The 26,169-nt window shown below is 41.8% G+C and overlaps 1 protein-coding gene across 4 annotated transcripts in view; it reads left to right on the forward strand.

The window, feature by feature from the left end:
- The window catches only part of TCF12 (transcription factor 12), a 291,989-nt gene that overhangs the window by 88,743 nt on the left and 177,077 nt on the right, over nucleotides 1-26,169 (forward strand). For all 4 annotated transcript variants that reach the window (XM_068275505.1, XM_068275506.1, XM_068275507.1 and 1 more), the window contains exons 4-5: nucleotides 2,480-2,553; nucleotides 19,115-19,217. In XM_068275505.1, the coding sequence (XP_068131606.1) occupies nucleotides 2,480-2,553; nucleotides 19,115-19,217 (177 nt within the window). The remainder of the gene's footprint in view (nucleotides 1-2,479; nucleotides 2,554-19,114; nucleotides 19,218-26,169) is intronic.

Raw genomic sequence — 26,169 nt, forward strand, 5'->3', positions numbered from 1 at the left:
AACAGCCAGTGAAGTCTGTCACTTGTTCTATGCACTTCTTCTGAGCACTGATTCAGATGATCAACACAGTAGCTAAGCAAGTAACATCCTTTCATATAAACCACCGGTACTATTCCGTTAGCCGGGCGCAACCACCAGGTGGCGTTAATTACTATCCCCCCTCCATGCCGCCATGGATAGTAGGGAAAGATGCAACTCTGGTGGAGTTTTATCTCCACCTAGTGGATGCACCCGGCTAACGGAAAAGAACCAAACCACCTTTAACATGTGCCTGAGGGGATATGTAACGTGACATAAATGTGTAACAGGCAGTCCCCAGTTAATGAATGAGATAGGGACTGTAGGTTCGCTCTTAACCTGAATCTGTCCATAAGTCAAAACACTTAGTCCATCTCTGTACCTCCTCTATGCCCTGCTGTGCCTCCAGTGTTCCCCTGTGCCTTCAGTGTCCCTCTCTGTGTGTTCCTGCAGTCAAAAAAAGTCAGACTTGAGCTATATACAAGTAATGAAAGAATGACACGGCACTCAGGGGCTGTGTGCAGCAACAAGCTGTATTGAAGCAGACGATAGCACTACATGTTTTGGGCGGAGCCCTTCCTCAGGTGTCAGACTTTAGCTATATACACTCTTTCAGTAACTGTGTCCCACGGGTATCTGGAATTGATTCTTTGGGTGAGAAATTGAGACAGACTTTTGTACGGAGGCGTGTACAAGATACAGAGGCGCCAAAAGAATAAAAGGTAATAAAATGAACTTAAAAAAACAACTGGTTAAACAGAGGAGGCAGCGGTGGTCTTACCCCCTCCAAACAGACACAGGCAAGGACTGCGAGCGCCGAGCTCGCTGATATAATACAGATGCTGTGACTCCTACTGTATTTTGCCTGAGGAAGCGGGATGCATGGCCCGTGAAACGCGCTGCATTGTTTTTTGGAGTTCCGAATAAATTGTTGACTGTCTGAATCGCAGTCCTTGCCTGTGTCTGTTTGGCGCCTCTGTATCTTGTACACTACATTGAGTCCACCCTGGGTGGAGGGTTGTTACCCTATTTTCCTGTCTACAGAGAGCGACTTTTTATTCCTGAGTGGGGTCAGGATTGTTCTCCCCAACTGCCTATACAGTGGTTGCCTATTGGTAACCCTGGTTTGTAAGTATAATTTTAACTTCTCATTTATTTTGTTGTCCCCAAGACGAATTACACTATTGGGGCTCTTGGTGTCCCTCTGCTTTATTTTGTACGGAGGCGTCACTAACCTATTGGCTAGCAATGCATCTGTTAACCACTTATGGACCCTGGGCTTAAACCCCCCTAGTGACCAGGCCATTTTTTACAATATAGGCCACTGCAGCTTTAAAGTGAACCAGAGATGAATAATTAAAAAGATATTATACATACCTGGGGCTTCCTCCAGCCCCATCCACTCCGATCGCTCCCACAAAGCCATCCTCCGCTGCCCGCAGCTACGACAACCGGGACCCGTCACTGACGTCGTCAGAGCCAGCCTATGCAGGAGAATTGCACCCTCTATGTATCTCTCCAGAAACTGCTGTAGAGATACGCAAACAGCGCACTTCGCTTACGCTAGACTGGGTCTGACTGACAGAAGTGCGCTGTTTGCGTATCTTTTCAGCCATTGCTGGAAAGATACATAGAGGGCGCAATTCTCATGCGTAGGCTGGCTCTGACGATGTCAATGACGGGACCCGGTTCTTGTAGCTGCGGGCAGCGGAGGATGGCTGCGTGGGAGCGATCGGAGCGGATGGGGCTGGAAAAAGCCCCAGGTTTGTATAATATCTTTTTAATTATTCATCTCTGGTCCCCCCCCCCCCCCCCCTTTTTTTTTCTACCCACCATCACAGATTTCTGTTGGGCTATGATTGCTCCACTAATGTTTGTTTATTTTATACAAATATTTTAATTTTTTTAATAATTTGTTCTATTTCTTTTATTTTTTTTCACCCTCCCTTCCTCCCCTAGCCAGCCGATTGCTGTCATAGGCTTCTGCCAATGAGAGCTGATTGCTCTCCGGCATCCCAGGGGGACAGCCGTGTCACACGCCGATGCGTGCGCATCTCCGCTTGGATGACGGAGCTCCGCTCCGCCATCAGTCTCCCAGTGGCCGCTAGGTGACTCTTAGATGGTCAAACCGCCATCTGTTTAGTCTGTACAGCCCCGCGATCTACGGCAGTACATACTAAATAGACGGTGGTTTTTTTTTGCATTTAACAGTCTCCTGAGCTCCGTCATTCAAGTGGAGATTCTGGCAAATCCCTGCCCCAGGATTTTACGCCGAGGTTGGAGGACATAGGGATACCGTCCTCTGCAAAACTGTTACCTTGATTTTCGGTCTTCTGTTTGATCCTGGTAATTTTATAATTTATCCTTGCTTTAATGATTCTAACCATGTTGAATGAAAGTTCAGTAAATGGTTTGTGTGGAAATTTTTGAGCTTACGCTCAGTCTTCAAATTCTTTTTCAGGTATAGATGAAAGATCTGGTACATCAACGTGGGGAACTAGTGGTCAAATGAGCCCATCTTACGAATCATCGAGGGTAAGTGATCTTCTAGTGAATAATATGAGTACTAATAAAGACAGATATTTTGCTGTGACAGGTATTTTTTGTAAGTACTTAAATTGTGTTGATGATTTTGAAGGCACTTCCTTGAGTTTCATGTATGGCCGTTTTTTGTTTTTGTGTTTTTTGGTTTTTTTTGTCGGGGAAGGGGGGGGGGCTCTTTGTCTGGGGGACATAATTAACATAGTGGTACTACATTCCCTGAGGTAGTGTGCAGGAATGATGGGAGCTTTAAGGTGCGTTCACACGTCCAACTTAAAGAGACTCCGTAACAAAAATTGCATCCTGTTTTTTATCATCCTACAAGTTCCAAAAGCTATTCTAATGTGTTCTGGCTTACTGCAGCACTTTGTACTATCACAGTCTCTGTAATAAATCAACTTATATCTCTCTTGTCAAACTTGTCAGCCTGTGTCTGGAAGGCTGCCAAGTTCTTCAGTGTTGTGGTTCTGCTATGAACTCCCCCTTCCAGGCCCCTCTATGCACACTGCCTGTGTGTTATTTAGATTAGAGCAGCTTCTCTCTTCTCTCTTATATTTTACAAGCTGGATAAATCGTCCTCTGAGCTGGCTGGGCTTTCACATAGTGAGGAATTAAAGACAAGGGCAAAGCTGTTTGCAGGAAAAAAAGAGCAGCCTGAAACTTCAGTGCATGAGAGATGCAGGGGGAAAGAAACACACAAATGATCTCTTGAGATTCAAAAGGAATGCTGTATACAGCCTGCTTGTGTATGGATGTATTTTCTATTTGTGGACATACTGTACATCAACCTACATCCTGTTTTGGTGGCCATTTTGTTTGTTTATAAACAAACTTTTTAAAACTGTTTTTAACCACTTTTAATGCGGCGGGGAGCGGCGAAATTGTGACAGAGGGTAATAGGAGATGTCCCCTAACGCACTGGTATGTTTACTTTTGTGTGATTTTAACAATACAGATTCTCTTTAAAGCACAACTAACCGACCAACTTGTCGTTTGAACGACTTGTTGTTCGCACAGCCATTACGTACACATGCGCTGACCAACTAAACAACCAACTCATTTAAATACGGTGTGCGCACCATACCGTGCATTAAAAAAAAAAATTGTTCAATGTCCGGACACACGCTCAACTTGTCGTTCAAAAGACAAGTTTGAATGATGGTTGGTCGGAAGAGTTGGACGTGAGAGCGAGCCTATAGCTGCACAGTTGCGCTGTATGTGTTTATGTATGTTCACTGTGTTAATAACTGTGGTACAGGGTGGCGCAAATAAAATGAGCCTGCCTGCCATTAGTCCTAGTACATAGGCATAAGCCAGACCATCTCTGCACATCTGTTAACATTTTCTGCCCTTTCCTTTAAAAAAAAATGATGTGAAAGGACACCTTCATAGGTGTAATTTAGCATGTGTTCTATGTTCTTGTCCCTACCTTTGTACCTTTTGTAATATAGCATTGCAACTAGTGACTTAAAGAGGAACTTTAACTAAGGATTGAACTTCATTCCTATCAGTAGCTTATGCCTCATTTCCCATAAGAAGTACAGGTAGTTCCCGACTTACGAATGACCCGCCGATACGAACGGCATGGGTTCTCTGTTTCCATGGGAACAAGCCAAACATTTTTTTTTTCAAATTGGACTTGTAGTTTTTGAGAAAATTGATTTTGAAAAATTCAAAGAAAAATGGCTTTTGCACTTGTATAAGCATGTATAGAGGGCAGATGTGACACAGAGGGGAACACTGGAGGCACAGGGGGGCACAGAAGAGGTACAGGGGCAAGAGATGGCACAGTGTTCCAACTTAAAGAGAACCAGAGCTGAGAAGGTAAAAGATTTTATACATACCTGGGGCTTCCTCCAGCCCCATAAGCATGGATTGCTCCCACGCCGCCCTCCTCCGCTGCCTGTATTCGCCGGTACCGGGTCCCGTACTTTCGGCCAGTCGGCGGAAGCACACGGCCAGTTTTCCGCATCACTGGTGCTCTCCCCTTATCCTTACGAGGGTGACGCCTTACTGCGCAGCCGCATGCGTAAGGGTATGGAGGGATCCCCTGTGTATGCGGATAATTGGTTGCGTCCGCCGGAAGTGACGGGACCCGGTACCAGCGATAGAGGAAGCGGATGATTGCGGTGTGGGAGCGATCCGGGCTTATGGGGCTGGAGGAAGCCCCAGGTATGTATGAAATCTTTTTATTTTTTTTAATGTCCTCCCTCTCTGGTTCCCTTTAAGAGCAGATTCAGGTTAAGAACGAACCTACAGTCCCTATCTCGTTCGTTAACCGGGGACTACCTGTATTTATTTTCTTGAACAGATCATGGGGGGGGGGGGGGGCACTGTGTGGCTAATATTGTTCGGAAACCCCTACCACAGTGTGATGTCAGGGCCACGGCCATTTCATTGTGGGAAAATAACAGCTTTTTCCATCTGCCAAGCAAGCAGCATCTCCCTCTGTGCATTGAACTCTAAGTAAAGAACATTCTTTACAGATCACCTGGCAGAACAAGAAAGTAAATCAGGGAGAGGAAAGATTTTACAGTGGGCAGACACTGACTAAATCATTTATAGATGAATATTGTAAAAAAAATAAGCAATTTTATTCATTGTTATTATACAGTTGCTCTCGAAAGCAATTGTTCACAAATGATTGCATGTATATATTTTCAGAAGTCATGTCTACGGCGGCTACTTACTCTATTGTCATGTTCTTGTGCCATCAGTTCCTGTTTGTGTTTAGTATATGGCTGTCTTCACATGCACCTCATGATGGCTCTGACATTCCAAAGTATCAAAACCATTTGCAGATTTGTTTATTGTTGCCCAATCTAAATACTTGGCTTCTCTTTTGTTTAATGCTTGTTCACAGACCACCCAACAACAGAGGTTTTCCTTCAGCTTAAAAATAAACAATTTGATAGGGACATCAACTTGAAAGTGTTGCTGGCGAGGAGTCTTGACTTTCTTTTAGATTACTTATACACAATATTATGACAAATGATGCTACATTTGATTACAGGGTTAAGTCCTGTATGGTCTTAATGGTAAACACTTTACTACATGGTGGCATGTTTGTAGCTGTACTGTATGTCGCACAGTGATCCTTTTCCACTGTTTTGGAGACAGAATTGTGTCCCTGCTTTGTAAACCTTATAGGCTTTTGTAGTATTTTTTTTTTTTTAATTTTTATTTAAACTGCATATGCTAATGTTCTATTTTTTTCTTTTAAGTTTGTTCTACGAAAATTGATATTTTTAACTGCTTTATTGATGTTACGTTAAAGAAAATCACAAAGGAAAATCTGATTTGTTTAGAGCGCCACCTGCTGGTGTGACTGTTAAGATTTGTAAGTGGTCGTTTGATTAGCTTTGCACATTTTATGATCAGAGCTGTCACCACTACTTTACTGCCAATTTGTCCCGAGCACTTTTGCGCACTCCTGTACATTTTACAGCAACACATCAATGTTACAGATTGATACGCATTGCTAAAAAATGGACAGAAGCAAGCCCTACAACGCTTCTGTAGTCATTGTTCTGCAATATCTATGGGCTAGTTGGTAGGTGCTTATTTCCCCTATTACTTTCTACAGACTGGAGATGTTGAAATCTTCTAGGAGTATTATGACTAAATCGACAATTCATGGAGATCAATTTGTACAAATTTAGTTTAAGCAGGCACCTTCCCCTCAGACTTCAAACAGGCCACTGTACTACCCCTGCTCAAGAAACCCTTCCTCGACCCCTCACTATGCTCCAACTACCGCCCTATCTCCCTCCACCCCTTTGCCACAAAACTCCTTGAGCGTCTGGTTCACAAACTCCTGACCCAGTACCTCAATGCCAACTCACTGCTAGACCCACTGCAATCTGGATTTTGGCCTTCCCACTCAACCGAAACTGCTCTCACCAAAGTGGTCAATGACCTTGCCTTAGCTAAAGCTGAAGGTAAATACTCAATTCTCCTCCTCCTTGACCTTTTAGCAGCTTTTGACACAGTAGATCATCCCCTACTCCTCCAGTCAATGGGCATTCACGATCTCGCCCTGACCTGGCTTTCATCCTACATCTTCAACCACTCTTTCACGACCTCCTTCAATGAGTCCTCGTCCACCCCCAACCACCTCTCGGTGAAAGTCCCCCAAGGCTCGGTCCTTGGCCCCCTACTGTTCACCCTATACACATCCTCCATTGGCAAGGTTATCTCCTCCATGGGTTTTAACTATCATCTGTATGCAGATGACACCCAGATCTACCTCTACACCACTGACATATCCACCACTACCATGTACAAGGTCTCCTCCTGCCTATCAGCCATCTCCTCCTGGATGTCTGCTAGGTTCCTGAACTAAATCTAGACAAAACGGAATTTATGATCTTCCCACCCCGGCCATCCATGAACCTCCCAGATGTGCATGTCACTGTTAACCACACTACCATTCGGCCTACCTCTCATGCCCGCTGTCTGGGTGTCACCCTGGACTACGCACTCCCCTTCACTCCCCATATCCAAAACCTCACAAAGTCCTGCAACTTTCACCTTCATAACGTCTGTAAGATTCGCCCTTTCCTGACTTCTGCCACCACCAAACTCCTCATCCATGCCCTCATAATTTCCCGCCTTGACTACTGCAATGCCCTTCTGTCTGGTCTCCCTTACACCCGAATAGCCCCACTGTAGTCCATCATGAATACTGCAGCCAGAATTATCCACTGCTCTCATCGCTCCACCACGGCGGATCCCCTGCTAGAATCCCTCCACTGGCTTCCTATCCAGTCCAGAATCAGATTCAAGATACTGTGTCTGACCTACAAATCTGTCCACAAAACCTGTCCAACCTACATTTCCGATCTTACTCAGAGGTAAACACCTAGCCGCTCACTCCACTCTTCCAATGAACTTCGCCTGACCGCCCCCCCCCCCCCCCCCCCCCCGCATCACCCAGTCCCATGCACGCCTCCAGGACTTCTCAAGAGCTGCTCCAACACTATGGAACTCCCTACCTCCATCCATTAGGGCAGCCCCCTCCTTCAACATCTTCAAGAAGTCCCTCAAAACTCCCCTTTTCACTCTGGCCTACTACCCCTCACAAGTGCTCTAAACCCACACCTGAACTCTGGTCCCCTACCTTTCGTGTCCTTACCTCTCCCTCTAGATTGTAAGCCTTTGGGCAGGGTCCTCCTCTTTTTGTGTCCTACCTGATCATGCACCTCCATTACTGTGCACTCATGCTATGCACTTGAGCGAACCTAACTTGCCTAATCTCCATGCTCCATCCAGTGACTGACTAAGCATTACCTTGTACTGTGCTGTGTGATCTGGTCTTTCTTGTATTCCTGTATTGTCATTTTGCTGTATGTCACCCCTAAATATTGTCTGTAACCTAAACTAATGTCCAGCGCTGCGTAATATGTTGGCGCTTTATAAATACAATAAATAAATGTGATCATGTATTTTACGGGTTTTCTGTTTAGTTGGACAACCAATGTACGTGTTCATTTAAAGACAAAATATCGTGCTCACAGGATTAAGTAATTATACACCTTAAAGTAGGTGCTAGGAGACTACTGACCATGTTTTTAAAACAAGTCTTCCAAATGAATTGCTCCTGCAGTATTCAGCTGATGGCAGACTTAACATAAAAGCAGGGGCTGGTCTAAATACTTCTGTTCAAGAACAGGGAAATATTTAGTTATATTTATTGCAGTAACCACTGAAGCTGCCAACAATGTGACCCCCTGTACAGTATTCTGTGGTGGGAAGGTACACAATGCTATATAGAACAGGGCAAGAGATTGGAGTGGATCTGCAAATTCCGGTCTAAGTACTTTACCTGCAAGCTAAAAACCAAAGACAAAGTATCCCGTGCTTACACCTTACAGAAATCTATCTGACATGAAGTGGGCTATGAGGGGTGTGACTATGTTTTCTTACAATACGCCTACCAAATGAACGGGGCTGTGAAGTCGGAGTCGAGGAGTCGGAGCAATTTTTGGGTACTTGGAGTCTGAGTCGGTGGTTTCATAAACTGAGGGGTCAAAATCGGATGATTTTTGTATCCACTCCGTAGGCATGCAAAAAATAGTTACTTGTGCTGCTTCAGTAAAGCAGTCCCCGTATTTTTAAAGTCAGATATACATATCTGAATGTGTCTGTACAGTGGCTTGCAAAAGTATTCGCTCCCCTTGAAGTTTTCCACATTTTGTCACATTACTGACACAAACCTGAATCAATTTTATTGGAATTCCACGTGAAAGACCAATACAAAGTGGTATACACGTGAGAAGTGGAACGAAAATCATACATGATTTCAAACATTTTTTACAAATAGATAACTGCAAAGTAATGTGTGCATAATTATTCAGCCCCCTGAGTCAATACTTTGTAGAACCACCTTTTGTGCAATTACAGCTGCCAGTCTTTTAGGGTATGTCTCCACCAGCTTTGCGCATCTAGAGACTGAAATCCTTGCCCATTCTTCTTTGCAAAACAGCTCCACCTCAGTCAGATTAGATGGACAGTGTTTGTGAACAACAATTTTCAGATCTTGCCACAGATTCTCGATTGGATTTAGATCTGGACTTTGGCTGGGCCATTCTAACACATGGATATGTTTTGTTTTAAACCATTCCATTGTTGTCCTGGCTTTATGTTTAGGGTCGTTGTCCTGCTGAAAGGTGAACCTCCACCCCAGTCTCAAGTCTTTTGCAGTCTCCAAGAGGTTTTCTTCCAAGATTGCCCTGTATTTGGCTCCATACATCTTCCCATCAACTCTGACCAGCTTCCCTGTCCCTGCTGAAGAGATGCACCCCCCGAGCATGATGCTGCCACCACCATATTTGACAGTGGGGATGGTGTGTTCAGAGTGATGTGCAGTGTTTTCCGCCACGCATAGCGTTTTGCATTTTGGCCAAAAAGTTATATTTTGGTCTCATCTCTACCAGAGCACCTTCTTCCACATGTTTGCTGTGTCCCCCACATGGCTTGTGGCAAACTACAAACAGGACTTCTTATGCTTTTCTGTTAACCATGGCTTTCTTCTTGCCACTTTTCCATAAAGGCCAACTTTGTGCAGTGCACGACTAATAGTTGTTCTAAGGACAGATTCCCCCACCTGAGCTGTAGATCTCTGCAGCTCGTCCAGAGTCACCATGGGCCTCTTGACTGCATTTCTGATCAGCGCTCTCCTTATTCGGCCTGTGAGTTTAGGTGGACGGCCTTGTCTCCGGTAGGTTTACAGTTGTGCCATACGCCTTCCATTTCTGAATGATAGCGTGAACAGTGCTCCTTGGGATGTTCAAGGCTTTGGAAATCTTTTTGTAGCCTAAGCCTGCTTTAAATTTCTCAATCACTTTATCCCTGACCTGTCTGGTGCGCTCTTTGGACTTCATGGTGTTGTTGCTCCCAATATAGACAACCTCTGAGGCCGTCACAGAGCAGCTGTATTTGTACTGACATTAGATTACACACAGGTGCATTCTATTTAGTCATTAGCACTCATCAGGCAATGTCTATGGGCAACTGACTGCACTCAGACCAGAGGGGGCTGAATAATTACGCACGCCCCACTTTGCAGTCATTTATTTGTAAAAAATGTTTGGAATTGTATAATTTTCGTTAAACTTCTCACGTGTACACCACTTTGTATTGGTCTTTCACGTGGAATTCCAATAAAATTGATTCATGTTTGTGCCAGTAGTGTAATAAAATGTGGAAAACTTCAAGGGGGCCGAATACTTTTGCAAGCCACTGTATATATGATGTGTACACATGAATCTATTTGCTGCAAGAATAAAGCCTGATGTGTAGCCGTGTCACTAATAGAGATGGTCAATGAGATGGAAATAATGCTTCACTGATGCTGGTTTCTGCAAATTTATGCACTCCCTTTGCTCATGAAATCAAATAATTTGATATGTTGTTAAAATTTGGTTTGATTACTATGAATTAAAGGGTACCCGAGACAGATGAAATTTTAAGTTTTTTACATACCTGGGGCTTCCTCCAGTCTCCTTCAGGCTAATCAGTCCCTCGCTGTCCTCGCCACCTGGATCTTTTGCTATGACGGTAATTCATCCAGTCAGTGCAGTCCGGCCGTGTGCCGCTCCCACAGGCAGAAACATTCTGCACCTGCGCAATAGTGCTGCGCAGGTGTAGTATGCTCCCAGGAGAAGAGTGTGTGCCTGCGCACTAAGCCCGACTGGATCATGTACCTGGACCCATAGTAGAAGATCCAGGAGGCAGAGGAGGACAGCGAGGGACTGATTAGCCTGAAGGGGGCTGTCTCAGGTTTACTTTGTTACACAGTAGTACTCTACATATGCACTCCCCACAGAGCTGCAGGGAATCCACTGAGAATGTTGTGCACATTGAACACAGAGGTGTTGTCTATCACTCATAAACCTGGTTCAGATTGTACCTGAACAATGTGTATGCAGAGTACCTGTGCATCACTCTTACATGTTCCCACAGTCACATTGGCTAGGGCCTGATAGATGTTCTTTGTTCCTGTCTGTACATTCTACAAATACACTTACCAAGGACTAGTTTTAGTCTATGACTAAAAGTATTAGCGGCAGAAGATCCGCCAGATATCCAGGTAACTGGTATTGTTTAAAAGGGAATAAATATGGCAGCCTCCATATCCCTCTCACTTCAGTTGTCTTTTAAAATTTCTAAGTGTTGGCAGTTAAGAGATGCATTTCATGTTACATACTTTCAATCAACAAGATTGTAATATGCAAAGTAGAGGGGTCGGAGTCGAGGAGTCTGAGTCTGTGGAATCCTAACCTAAGGCCTGTTTCACATCTAACAACGCGTGCAGGAGCCGTTCTCCTGCACGCATTTACTAGTCTGCGCCAGTCGTCGGGAACCTGCGGTTTGACGCTGAGTAGCGGCGGTAGTATCAATTAACCCAACGGGGAAACGCCGATTCCCGACGATAAAATGCGCCCGGGTGCGTCGTACCACAACGCATTGAAATGCAGCGTCGGGTGTGAAAGGCAAAATGAAAGTCTATGGACTTCCCTTTTACCTTGGTTAACGCAAAGTATAGACTTTGCGTTAGAACGCTGAAAAAGGGCTCTGGTGTGAAAGAGCCCTTAGGAGATGGAGTTGGTGGATTTCTGTACCGACTCCACAGCCCTGGTTCTGGGAATATTTGTGGGGGGGGGGGGAATGTTGAAATTTTCTTGGCTATGTTTCATGTTATACTATCCAAATGCTGTTGTATACACTAGCCTGAAACTTCCTACAATCCATGGACTTCAATGTTTTGTAACCATTTGGAATTGATTTGGATAAAATAAAAATGTTGTTAAAAACAAACAAACAAAAAAAAATCACTACTTTTCAGAAACTAGGGATTTTCAATTAAGAGTATTGCAGACCACATAAGCTCACCAATGTTTCACAACATTGTAATGCTTTATAAGATGAGTTGTAATCTACCTGGCAAAGTGGCCGAAAAAAAAGTCTGTTTTTTTTATTTTTTATTCTGTGCTAAAAATCTTCTTGATTTTTAAACACACAAGTTCTTATATCATTCTACGAGTATTGAGGGCCCATTCACACAGGGGTGCTAGTCACTGACTCACTGGTGATTGCTAGTGTATTTTAAGGCCTTGGTCCAATATTAAATATATGGCAGTGATCTCACTGCCACGATTCACTATTAGCTGTGATTGCTAAACGCTCTACTTGCAGCACTTTCCCGTGATTTGTAGAGTGATCGCGATTACAATGCTAAAAAAACTGCTAATCGCAAGACTGTACAGTGATTTTACTGGGTTAATCGTGGTAAAATCACCAGCGCTGAACGCTAGCGATAATCGCAAGCGTTTGACCTTTGCAAGTGAGAGCGGGCCCTGATCATCTATAGTGCATCTACAAGACCCTGTTCATACTATACATGGTTTTCCAAACACAAAAACGTATTATATCTGACAGCCTATTGTAAATAAAGCTTTTCACATTTTTCGTGTGTGGGCAAAAACTTGTGCACTGTATGCATTTTTACATGGAAAAGTGTGCTGTCACTGAGTGAGAACGCATGTATTTTAACACATGAATATATGATATGCATTGGATATGTGCAAATGAAAATGTGAACAATGTAAAATGGTTTATCAATGCAGTCTTAAAGAGACACTGAAGCGAAAAAAATATATACATAGTTATTATATTATTATGTTATTATATTATATATGATATAATGAATTGGTTGTGTACTATGAATAATTACTAGAAGATTAGCAGCAAAGAAAATATTCTCATTTTTATTTTCAGGTATATAGTGTGTTTTCTAACATTGCATCATTCTCTAATATGTGCAGATTACACAACACTCAGCATTCAAAATGATTCTTTTAGAGCAGTCTGTGAACTAATGAACTTTGAAAGTCGTAGAGATTAATGGCTTTTTTGCATAGAGATAACAACTGGAGTTTCTTAACTCTTCCTGTACTGGAAACAATTAGACTGATGTATCTGATCTTAATGTTTTATTTCTTAGCTGTGCTACACATACAAATCATAATATCATAATTTTTTTTTGCTTCAGTGTCTCTTTAACCCTTAGGCAGCCACAAAGTGAGTGAAAATCAGCACATGTATGCAAAACAAGTTATTTGCTTTTTGTTTTGTTCGCTCTGATTGGTGCTTATTTGTTCTGGATTAATAGATGCAGAAAGCTTACACCAAATGACTGTTACAGCACTGCTGTGACTGAGAGGAGCTCTTTGGGAATGAGCAGTAAAAAAAACAGACTATACGGTTAGAGTAAATAAACCCATTCTAAATTAGGAATGTGCATAAACAGAGCTTTACAAGCTCTTCCCGAATCCAAAATATGTAAACCATAAGCATGATGGGAATGCTTTTGACCTTTTACTTCTTGCTTTTAACAATAAGGATAGTAGAGACAAATCTTTGCAGGCCTCAAACCTGCCACCATCTGAGCTCTATCTTTCTACCTATTGCAGGTAAATTTGTGAAAAAGGTGTATATGTTAATAAAGATGTTGCTAAATCTAGTTGCTGGCTGACTTATCCAGTGATTTTAATAAACTGGCCAGCCAGTTTGCAAAATGGCCAAAGTCCAAAATGCACAAATCCCAGAACATCCTGGGTCCTGTCCGGTAGCATGAATGGCACTCGGAACTTCCTCTCTGCTCTGAAAGATATGCAACAGCATAATAACCTTTACAGAAAAACATTTGTTACAGCTCATACAAATCCTGCAACAAATCAGCAGTGTGTTTACTTCCTGATTTCATGGAAGCAGACATATTGTTAACATCCTGTGCTTTAAATTCGCTGCTCTGCTGTGGCAGTCAGGTGACATGGGAGAAATCAAATTACAGTGGCGATTAGTCACAGATGAGGGGGAATTAGACAGGCTAAACTCTGTAAATACATACAGGGTGCATTTCGCTATGTTTTCCTTCTGTCCTGTGCAAGAGCTCAGGCACACTTCAATGAATTTGCCGGGAGCGGTGAACTGCTCGAGAGCAGCCCAAGTGATAAGTAAATTATGAGCAGTTTTGTGAATTGACTAGGAGCTTTTCTCTGCTGGGCCCTTAGCTGGTCTGGGCGCTTTGTATGGCTGGGGGCCTTTGCTGGGTGCTTTGCATAGCTGGGGGGGATTTGCATGGTGGCGGGTGCTTTGCATGGCTGGGGGGCTGCCTGCGCTACGTACAGACCTCAGAGAAGGGCGACCAGGGAGGCGTAGAGAGGCAGAGCAGCATGTGCGCTACCCGCCCGGACCCCTACACTTCACATGCGGAAGTAATCAATGACGTCACTTGTGCATTGAAGTGTTCGCAACCTGCGGGCCATGTGCTGATATGACTCTCTCCGCCTCTGCTGCTGCTCCAAAGCAGGCCATACACACATTGGTTTCCCCAGCAGATTAAATACTCTGATTAGAATGCTACATGCTGCATGGATAGTAATTTCGATTGATTTGCAGCAATTGATAAAAATTACGGTTGGGCGGTAAAATTTGGTGAACTTGAATCAAACAGTGTGCAATGCTGCAGTTCAAAAGCTTTTCAATAGATTTAATGGTGAAACCTATTGAAAATACATGTGCATTGGATGGATGGATTCATTCTCCCTGATCAGATCAGAGGGATTGATCGTTTTGCCACATAGGGTGGCAATCTGTGTGTGTATGACCACCTTAATTTATTATTATTATTATTATTATTATTACTTTGTTTCACTGACCCAAAATGAGTAATGAAGATCAGGTGTTAAGGTGGCCATACACAGGTCGATTTGCCATCAGATCGACCAACAGATGGATCCCTCTCTGATCGAATCTGATCGTATGGCTGCCTTTACTGCAAACAGATTCTGATTCACCATCTGTGGAGCTGCTGCTGAAAAAGCACAGGGAGACTCTTGCCTTTGCCGGTGACGAGAGATAAGCAAGCTTCTGCTGCTCTTTGCAAATTTATGCTGCTTGAAAATGGACCAATCGAATTTTACCTCAGCGGGATTTGATTGGTTCATGTTCAAGCTGCATACATTCGCATACAAAATTTGCATAATGCTGCATCAACTAAAAATTATTTGCGTCTCATTTAAAGCGGAATATAACCCTGCATTTCAACTTTGCTCTAAAACATTATTTACAGTATATTATATGCAACCAGCATTTTTTTTTTTTTACTAGACCAGCATTGGAAGGGTTACACAGAGCTTTAAAGCTCCCGGACAGAACTGCAGACGCATCCGAAGCTGACAAAGATACATTTTGTTTACATAAATGTATCTAAGTGTGGCATGTGACTCACTCTCTCTGACTAAGGAGCTGGAGGACAGCCAAAGAGTGTGTAACATTTATCACTTGTTACATTCTATTTAGTTAAATGTATCCATCTGAACTTCTGCATATCTCTCCACGGAACTTTAAACCTCTGTGTTTAACCCTTCCAATGCTGGTCTAGTAAAATAAAAATGCTGGTTGCATATAATATGCTGTAAATAATGTTTTAGAGCAAAGTTGAAATGCAGGGTTATATTCCACTTTATCTAAGAGTAGTTACTGACATTTTAGTTTTGGGAGTCTAATCCCACTTTAAAAGAGTGCATTGTAGTCTCCATATCGCTCTGTTTAAAGGATACACGAGGTGACATGGTGAGATAGACATGTGTATGTACTGTGCTAAGCACACAAATAAACTATGCTGTGTTCCTTTTTTCTTTCTCTGCCTGAAACAGTGTTAAAAATCAGGTATGCAAGTGACAGTTTCTGGCCGGGTCAGGACTGGGACGGACTACAGCCAGCGTAACCCTCACTGATGAAGAATTACAGCCATAAAGCGCTTTCCTTGCTAAAATGGCTTCTGAGCAGGAAAGAGATGGAGACAATAAATTATAGATTTTTGTTCTTGCATACTTCATTGAAGGTGTCATTTAGCATAGACAATATAACAGTAAAAGCTTAAAAAGTAGATTTAAATATAAAATTAAACTGGGATATCTAAAGTCATTTTTAGGAGAGGGAGGGTAGACACAATTGTTTATCTCATCAGTTTATTTTCACCTTGGGTGTCCTTTAAGTATACATTAACATCTTTGCCTTAATTTTATGTTCAAGTTTCCATACTGAACTTTTGCTATTTTCTGCAAATCCAGTCTTAATTATGCACAGCTCCTCAACCTCTCCAGGGCTGTTGCCTCCCTTTGTAACTCCCTCTGCTCTACTTATTGGCAAGCCCCTATTTTTAACACATTTAAAACAAGATTTTCAAACCTGTCTTGAAATTTGTCTGCCCATCATTGCCTCCCCACTAACTAACACATAACTATATACTGTACATTCGCTTTCAACCAGTCTACTTAATCCAAATGGGCAGCACAATGGTGTAGTGGATAGCCTTGTCGCCTTGCAGCGCTAGGTTAAATAACAGCCAGGGCACTATCTGCTAAGAGTTTGTATGTTCCTCCCATGTCTGTGTAGGTTCCCTCCAGGCACTCCACTTTCCTCCCACATCCCAAAAACATACAGATAAGTTAATAGGCTTACCCCTAAAAAAAAAATTCTCCCTAGACTATGATGGACATACGACTATGGTAGAGATTAGATTGTAAACTTCTCTGAGGAATAAGACTATATACTGTGTACAAAACTGCAGATTATGTCAATGCTATATAAATTTTAAATAATAATGTTCATTATTTAAACTGCATAAATTAATGCAGATCAGGTTCTTGATGAATTTTCCTGTTGTTGGAGATATGAGAAAACAGTAGAGACTACATTGCTAAACTGACCTACAGCACAGAGCTGTTCTGTGTGATTGTGTTTTTTTTTTTTCTTCCCCCAGTCCGTTCTTACTACACTACGATACATGGTTGACTGTTATTATTGAGGATTTGCTGGCAACAAGTTACCAACAGCCTGAATCAATTGAAAGTGAATGACCTCAGCAGCAAAACTGTACCTTGTTACTTAGCTGCTGATAGTCACTAGGGACAGAAACCATCCACTTTATTGCTAGTGACGCTGTTGATGTAATTGATTTAGGCCATTGGCAACTTGTTTCTAGTAATTCCTCGCTAGTGACAGCCCTCCGTATGTGCTTAATGGCCCATATTCACGGGCTACATTTGTGGCCTGACGCTAGCACACGGGAGCGTGTGCGCAACAGGCTGGCGACAGCTCGTCGCCAGGTCCCTCCGCATACACACGGCGGAGGGTCCTGGCAACTGATGCGAAGGAAGCTGTCGCTAATGTTCCTCCCCCCCCCCCGCCGGAAGCTCAGGGTATTCCCTGCTGGTTGCTGTCGCTAGTCCGCATACCCACGCGGACTAGCGACAGTTGCGGCGGCATCCCCAGGCGATTGACCGTGCCAATTGCCTGGCGACAACAGCAACTAGCGACGGTTCTGGGTGCGCGCCCGTGTTGCGCCTCATACTCACGGGTGACCTGTCGCCGCAACACGCGCGCACCGTGTGTTGCGGCGACAATTGTAGCCCGTGAGTATGGTCCATAAGACTCTAGGTAGCCATACACTGACTTGGATTACCAGGTAAACGATTGATACAGCTTGATACTACTTCAAGATGCACAGAATGTCTCATTCATTTGTATATTAGGACTTTAAAGGACACATCCAAGAAAAAAAATCTACTTACCTGGGGCTTCCTCAAGCCCCTTGCAGCTGCTATGTCCCTTGCCGCAGCTTCCGGGGACCCCGCCGTTGCCACTCGTGGTTGCGCTCCAGTGGCCAGAAGCGTTCTGCGCAGAATGCTCCAGGCCATGTGAGCGCGAGTGGTGCGACCACAGGCGCATAAGATGCTGAACGGAGCTGCGGCGAGCGACAGATCGGATGCCAGGGGCTGAAGGAAGCCCTGGTTATGTAGACCCAGGTGTGTGTTTTTTTTGTTCCTCTGACCTGTCCTTTTAAGAGCAGGTATCTGGATTTTCTAGAATTTAACAGATCTAACACTTTCAAAGTGATAATTATATTTTATACATTTTTTTTCTTCTGTTTCTATAAACTCTGTTACTCTTCATTGGGAACCACTTGGTTTCTTTTGCAGCTGCTGCTTCAGGCTGCGTTTTTGATAGACAAGGCTATAACATTAGATATAGAGGAGATCTTTGCATTCACGATCAACTTGCAAATGTCACCATGATTCGTTTTTTATGTCCATCACTCATCTGTCAACTATTTTATAGCTTGTCAAGAGGGCCTGTAGATCAGTCTGTGACCCACCCATAACAATACCTAGGAGAAGCAGCAGCAGTTTTAGCTGCTGTGTTGCGTTGTGGTTGGTTATTTATGCAGCCGCTGGATACGATGCCCTGTGGTAGCTTGCAGTGACCTCACAGCCAGAACAGATATATCCCTTTCAATGTTATCATGCATTTTTGCCTATGGGCTGAAAAGTGATAAATGTTCAAAGATTGAGTTTATGGCTTCTGTGTGCTGGATACGAATTGTAATGAATATAACATTTCCCTCAGTTCCATTACTCTGACAGATTTCTAAATATTGTTTGTCCATAAACATCACTAAAGCCTACTTCTCCTTCTCAAAGTGCTGTCAGGTGCACATGTACAAATATATGCAGTGAAGCTCTGGATTCCTTTGAAATGGTTTTCTACTTGGAATCTTGCTATTAAATCAGGCCCTGCAATTGTCTTTGTATAGATGTTGTTATATTTACGTGACACATCTTTTAAGTTGCTTGCTTGTTTTGTCTTTAAAATGTTTTTTTTTTTGTTACTACTGTTAAAACTAATGAGAAAAATTGGGTGTTTTGGTGTTCCTCTTCCCTAGATATTCGAGCTTTCTGTAGTAATACATTTGTTTTCCCTTATTAAATAACGTTTTAGCTTAATTGACTGAGTTGAGGATTTTGTATTATGCCCAACGTCTTATAATATATATAATCTGGATGGCTTTAACATATTCAAGGCTAAAGCTAACTTTATCATGACAGTGGCCAATTACAAGTCTATACATGAATTAGGAGTGTCATTACACTCAATTAGCAAGGCTGCCACATAATCTTCTTAATGCTCTGCTCTTTTTCCCTAGGGTTTTACAGACAGCCCTCATTACAGTGAGCACTTGAATGACAGTCGATTAGGGCCCCATGAAGGATTGTCCCCGACACCTTTCATGAACTCAAATCTGATGGGTAAGTAGGTAATGCTTTGGAGCAACCCCTGAAAGCTTCTTTTCTTGGGAGACAATTTGATCCTTTTGTTTCCGCATGACAAACATGCATATGGACATGGGGTATTTTCATCTGCTTTCAGGCTTCTGGGTCCCTTTAACTTAAAATTACAGTAAAAGCGGTTTGACATTTTCTTCTGGTGTTTATAATGTTTTGAAAAAAAAGAAAACCCTTGAAATATTCATTGTAAAAATCTGCATGTTTATTTTCAGCTTTACATTTATTTTTTTGTGGTCTGGTTTATATTCCTCTTTAAGGTTGTGTGGCAGTAGAAATCTCCATATTTGTCTGGTTTCAGATATAAAAGTAGATATGTTTTTGTAATTTTTTTTTTTTTTAATATGAAATGTACCAAATCATTTTAATGGCTTGAGTTACCATGACACAAGGTGCTCATGTGCTTCACAACAATAACATCCTTGTTTTCCTGGAAGGAAGTTGTCAGTGGAAGTGATGCGCCCAGGTGACAACTGGGAACCCCTATAGATGTGTACTCTACTGTTCTGTGTAATGAATGGATGATTGCAGCACTGCAGAAGATGTATGGGATTTTATTTTGTGTATACCTTGGAGTAAGCAGTGAACCTCAGCAGTGACATTAACAGATTACATTTCTGGGGAGTCTTGTGCATCAAACCGTATTGTGTTGCCATGGTTTCTAAAATGTTTATGCAGATTTTTTTTTTTTACCGATGTTTGAGAGATACAGAGGCTTCAGATTAAAACTGAAGCCTAGTTAACAATCTGTTGCAACATGACTTGTCTAGTGATTACTATTCATTTGGCTTCCATAAGCAGACACTTGAGTCAGAGCACCACATCTGCTCCCACAGTGTTGATGTCTGAGGAGCAGAATAGGTGCATAGCATCATCAGAAGGAAGTTGGCAGGGGCAAATCTCCTTATTAATCTTTCATTTTCCTTTAGCCACTTCTTTTTTTTTTTTATTTATTTTTATTATTCTATGGTATTATATCTACGTCCTGCGGGACTTCAGTTCCTGCCCAGGGACATAGCTGTAGATATTCATCTATTGAAGTGAATGGCCGACGCTTGCTCCCGCTCATGTTCTCGTTACCGCCCGTTAGTGGGGAAACTAGTGAACTCATTTCCCATTCATTGATCTAAGTCCCTGTGTCAATGATCGCCAGCATCAATGAGGGGACATCTTGTGGCCAAATAGTAAAATTACACCTACATACATTTTTTTTTTTTAAATAAAAATAACACATATACCATTAAAATTAACCCCCTTCCTCCCCCACTCTTCCATAGTTACCAAAATAAAACATTTGCATATATAAAAAACAAAAAAAAAATACATACATAGTTAATTTAGGGCCCAATTTTTTTTAGATGTTAGGTTCTGAAGGTATAGTACTGTTTTTTTTTTGTTTTTTTTTGCAATTATGGGCTTGTAATTAGTGATGGACACCAAGCAGAAAACATACACAAATCGGCAAATCGTGTGGGTTTTATCCACCGTATTCGCGTCTTATTTTTAAACTATAATGGCCAAAATTGAGAAATAATGAATTTTCCATTTTTTTTTCTTCTTATTCCCATTAAAATGCATTTAGAATAACATAATTCTTAGCAAAATGTACCACCCAAAGAAAGCCTAATTGGTGGAAAAAATAAAAAGCTATAGATCATTTAACTGTGGTAAGTAGCTATAAAGTGTTTGGGGAATGAATGGGAGTAGGGCTGACAGGTGAAAATTGCTCTACTACATGAGGTGAAAAATCCTTTAGTAGGGAAGTGGTTAATATGTATTTGATCACCCATCGCTTGTTGTTATTATTATCATCATCATCCCATTAAAATACACTTTTATTTTATTTTCATAACACAGTTGAAAACTGTCAGTATTTGGATTTTATAATAGCAGGCTGTAGTCGTTAGTTCCTCTTTTGGTTAATGAAATCATCCATCACATTTTATAGACCCCTACAGAGGCACAGAAAAGGCAAGGTTAGATTTGACCAGAACAATAAAGAGGAACTGTAGTGAAAATAACATAATAAATTAAATTGCTTATTTTGTAGAGTATTCATTTACAATTTATTTAGTCAGCGTTTGCCTATCTTTCTTCACCTTTTTCTCCCCCTGATTTACATTCTGATATCTATCACAGGTGGAGACATCTTTAGTCCTGTCAGGTGATCTCCGCGGTATATTCATTTACTGAGTTCCAAAGCCAGTTAAAAAATAGACCTGGTTTCTCAATGCCCTGGGAGGAGAATTCCACAAAGCTAAACAGCCTGGGCTAAGCATCACTGGGAGAGCAGGGCTACATACCAATGTTCAGCAATATATAGATATAGGAATCTTTAATAGTTGAAATTTGCACAATAAATAAGCATCCTATTTTTCAGACTATTGTTTTTGAGATTTTAATTTAAATGTTGCTGCATCAGGTTCTTGCAAACACTTTTTCCCCCGCTTCCCTCCCCTAAGAGGAGTAAATGGGGTGGTTTAGAGGAGGGAACATCCCGGCAAGCCTGCCTCTTCCTGTCTGAAATTTTGACTTTAACTGAAAGTCAAATTTTTCAAGGATTGATTACATAGACTTGGAAGAACAAGGAAAGGCCCAGACAAAGCACAGATGTATGCGGATCCAACATGACCTTGCGTCTGTGCTTAACCTCTTTAGCGGTGACCCAGAGTCGGGCTCGGGACGGAAATCCACAGCTTAGAGCAGTAATCCCGAGTTGGATCCATCGGAGGTGTGGAATGTGCAGGGCTGCCACAGATCTATCAAGCGGTATGATTTTTCTAGGGTCTAGAAGCGTGTGAAAAAATTGCTGCACTTTTGTAAAAAAAATAAATCTGGACGTAATCATACCTCCATGGAGGGGTTACACACACACACACACACACACACACACGCGCGTGCGCACACACTTTAATTCTGATATGTGGAGTGCAACTGCTAATTAATTCTGAGATGGGGGGAGGGGGGGTGGGGCGGCACTGTATAATTCTGCTCTCTGTGGTTTTGTGTGTCTGATGTCTTGGGAACCCTAATGAAATTTTCATTTAAAACCCTGTAAGCTCCAAAAAATTGAAGATGTTAACAAACAAAATCGTGTTTTCTCTTTAAAGCTTTTTCTTTTTGGCCTTGAGCTGTCTGTTGCTTACAGTCCAAAACTGAACTGGTACATGGCCACCCAATTGGTCTATTTCCAAGCTGCATAAATCAACCTACCATTTTCATCAACTGAAAATTATTAGCATCTTTTTGGTGCACATTTTATAAAGGGGCGACCATTAACATGGGTGCGTCGAAATCCCTGTAGTAGAATATTGGTAATTTTACTGTTAATCTACTATTTCCGATCACTGATACTAGAATATCGTTAATTATACAGATATTCACTGTAATACTTTTCTCACACTTTGCTTCCCCATCTGCTCCTAACATTATTTTATGATTATTTTTTATTTATACAGGGAGTGCAGAATTATTAGGCAAGTTGTATTTTTGAGGAATAATTTTATTATTGAACAACCACCATGTTCTCAATGAACCCAAAAAACTAATTAATATCAAAGCTGAATATTTTTGAAAGTAGTTTTTAGTTTGTTTTTAGTTTTAGCTATTTTAGGGGGATATCTGTGTGTGCAAGTGACTATTACTGTGCATAATTATTAGGAAACATAACAAAAAACAAATATATACCCATTTCAATTATTTCTTTTTACCAGTGAAACCAATATAACATCTCAACATTCACAAATCTACATTTCTGACATTCAAAAACAAAACAAAAACAAATCAGTGACCAATATAGCCACCTTTTGTTTGCAAGAACACTCAAAAGCCTGCCACCCATGGATTCTGTCAGTGTTTTGATCTGTTCACCATCAACATTGCGTGCAGCAGAAACCACAGCCTCCCAGACACTGTTCAGAGAGGTGTACTGTTTTCCCTCCTTGTAAATCTCACATTTTATGATGGACCACAGGTTCTCAATGGGGTTCAGATCTGGTGAACAAGGAGGCCATGTCATTAGTTTTTCTTCTTTTATACCCTTTCTTGCCAGCCACGCTGTGGAGTACTTGGACGCGTGTGATGGAGCATTGTCCTGCATGAAAATCATGTTTTTCTTGAAGGATGCAGACTTCTTCCTGTACCACTGCTTGAAGAAGGTGTCTTCCAGAAACTGGCAGTAGGACTGGGAGTTGAGCTTGGCTCCATCCTCAACCCGAAAAGGCCCCACAAGCTCTTCTTTGATGATACCAGCCCAAACCAGTACTCCACCTCCACCTTGCTGGCGTCTGAGTCGGACTGGAGCTCTCTGCCCTTTACCAATCCAGCCACAAGCCCATCCATCTGGCCCATCAATACTCACTCTCATTTCATCAGTCCATAAAACCTTAGAAAAATCAGTCTTGAGATATTTCTTGGCCCAGTCTTGACGTTTCAGCTTGTGTGTCTTGTTCAGTGGTGGTCGTCTTTCAGCCTTTCTTACCTTGGCCATGTCTCTGAGTATTTCACACCTTGTACTTTTGGGCACTCCAGTGATGTTGCAGCTCTGAAATATGGCCAAACTGGTGGCAAGTGGCATCTTGGCAGCTGCACGCTTGACTTTTCTCAGTTCATGGGCAGCTATTTTGCGCCTTGGTTTTTCCACACGCTTCTTGCGACCCTGTTGACTATTTTGAATGAAACGCTTGATTGTTCGATGATCACGCTTCAGAAACTTTGAAGCAATTTTAAGAGTGCTGCATCCCTCTGCAAGATATCTCACTATTTTTGACTTTTCTGAGCCTGTCAAGTCCTTCTTTTGACCCATTTTGCCAAAGGAAAGGAAGTTGTCTAATAAGTATGCACACCTGATATAGGGTGTTGATGTCATTAGACCACACCCCTTCCCATTACAGAGATGCACATCACCTAATATGCTTAATTGGTAGCAGGCTTTCGAGCCTATACAGCTTGAAGTAAGACAACATGCATAAAGAGGATGATGTGGTCAAAATACTCATTTGCCTAATAATTCTGCACTCCCTGTATAGCGCCAACATTTTCAGTAGCGCTGTACATAGTACAAAATAAGTATTGGGGAACATATATACATGAGAAGTTCAAGACAATGTATAATGTACAATCATGCCATCCAGCAATGCAAGTACAAATACGTACTTAATGTGTGGGTTAACATATCAGGGTTGTGGAGTCAGTACAGCATGACTTCATCACTGGAAATTTGGATGTTCAGTTGACTAAAATGTTTGAGTTTTGAGGAAGTGTTGCTCAGATATGTTAATTGGGGAAAGCACAAATAAATATATCAGTATAGATTGGGTTAAAGTAAACCTGATGTGGGTACAAACTTATGGAATTATAGAAATGGTCGGAAAGCTTTTAAATATAGCTTTAGTACAATAATAATCCTTAACGTTGAACCCCATTTCATTCCAAAATACAATGCAGCAAACATTTTGAGATGCAGACCTCTGAGTAATTTGAGCATGCTGGTACTAGAGTATGAAAGTTTATGAAACCTCCGACTCCTCGACTCCGAATCCTTAGCCTTATTTTTACAAAAGCTTTCGATTTTGGTTAAAAAAATCATCCGACTCCTCACTTTATTGAAACCACCAACTCAGACTCCAGGTACCCAAAATTGCTCCGACTCCTCGACTCTGACTTGGACTCCACAGCCCTGTGAGATATCACTAAAATTGGTACGTGTTCATATAATAAATTACTGCAAAATGGGAAGCAATAGAAGGTGGTCCCTGCCCTTGCGAGCTTACAGTCTAGATGACATATAGTGGGTGAGCAGGTGAGTAAATAGGCTTGCTGCTGCCCAAATATAGTACAGTATATATAATGTCCCTGCCACTAATTTAAGTTTCACTGAATCTCTGCTTTAAGTAGCTCTGTGTCCCCTGGTGCTTTCATTATGTTATAGCCGAGTGTCTATTTTCCCTCTGATGCCGCTCTGCCAATATCCAAACTTTGCCTACACTATAAACTAACTCCGGTGCCCAAACTATTTACCATGCACCGTTGTAGCCACTAATTACGTAGCAGCCTGAAGCGGCGCCAGAGTACCAGGTGCACCTTGTGCCTATTTTACCTGATTCCTCTTATTGACCATCTGTTTGACATACACTGTGTAGTGATGGTCAGTGAGATCCAAATAATTACAAGTCAGGGCAGCTTTTATACAGAGTACAAATAGACCAATCAAATGAACGGTTGCTGTTTATGATTTGTCCATTTCTACACTGCATAAAATCTGCATCAATTCATAATTCTTAACATCTCATTGGCTTTATTTTTTGCAGCTGCCTTTCAGTGCATATTTTTCTCAGTGGCATAGCCACCCTATTCATGAATCAGTTTAGTTTTTGTGCATGTGCATGATACAGATTGCAAAGCGACTGTTACTTGTATCTCTTTAACTCTAAAAATGGGAAAAATTCTGTTGGTGTTTATTCATATTGCTAGCTATCATATTGTTTTTCTGTGTGACCTATTTTGCTGTCTCTGCATTGTCCCTTTAAGATGCAGTCATGGTAATCTAAGTGGATTAGCTAAATCTAAATCCTGGTGGTCTGCAATTTCTTTTGGAAATCTTCCTGCATTGTCTATGTTTTCTTAATCTTTTTTTTTTTTTTCTTCCCTTCTTTAAGGCATTGATGCCTACAAAGGTAACATCACAGAAATGGCTGACCTTGCCATCACAAATACACAGCAAACCTTAGAGTAGCCCATATTTGTATTTATATTCCATATTGTGCAGCAGTGAACACTGAAGAGGTAGTTATTTTTTCATGGCTAAGAAATACAAAATAAAAATACTCAATGTTTTTTCCTTTGTAACACACTGTGCCAATATTACATATATTATTAGTTCTAATTACAGCATGAACAAAAAGATCTTGTAATACTA

The sequence above is a fragment of the Hyperolius riggenbachi genome, chromosome 3 (assembly GCF_040937935.1).
Source record: "Hyperolius riggenbachi isolate aHypRig1 chromosome 3, aHypRig1.pri, whole genome shotgun sequence".
NCBI classification, from domain to species: Eukaryota; Metazoa; Chordata; class Amphibia; order Anura; family Hyperoliidae; genus Hyperolius; species Hyperolius riggenbachi.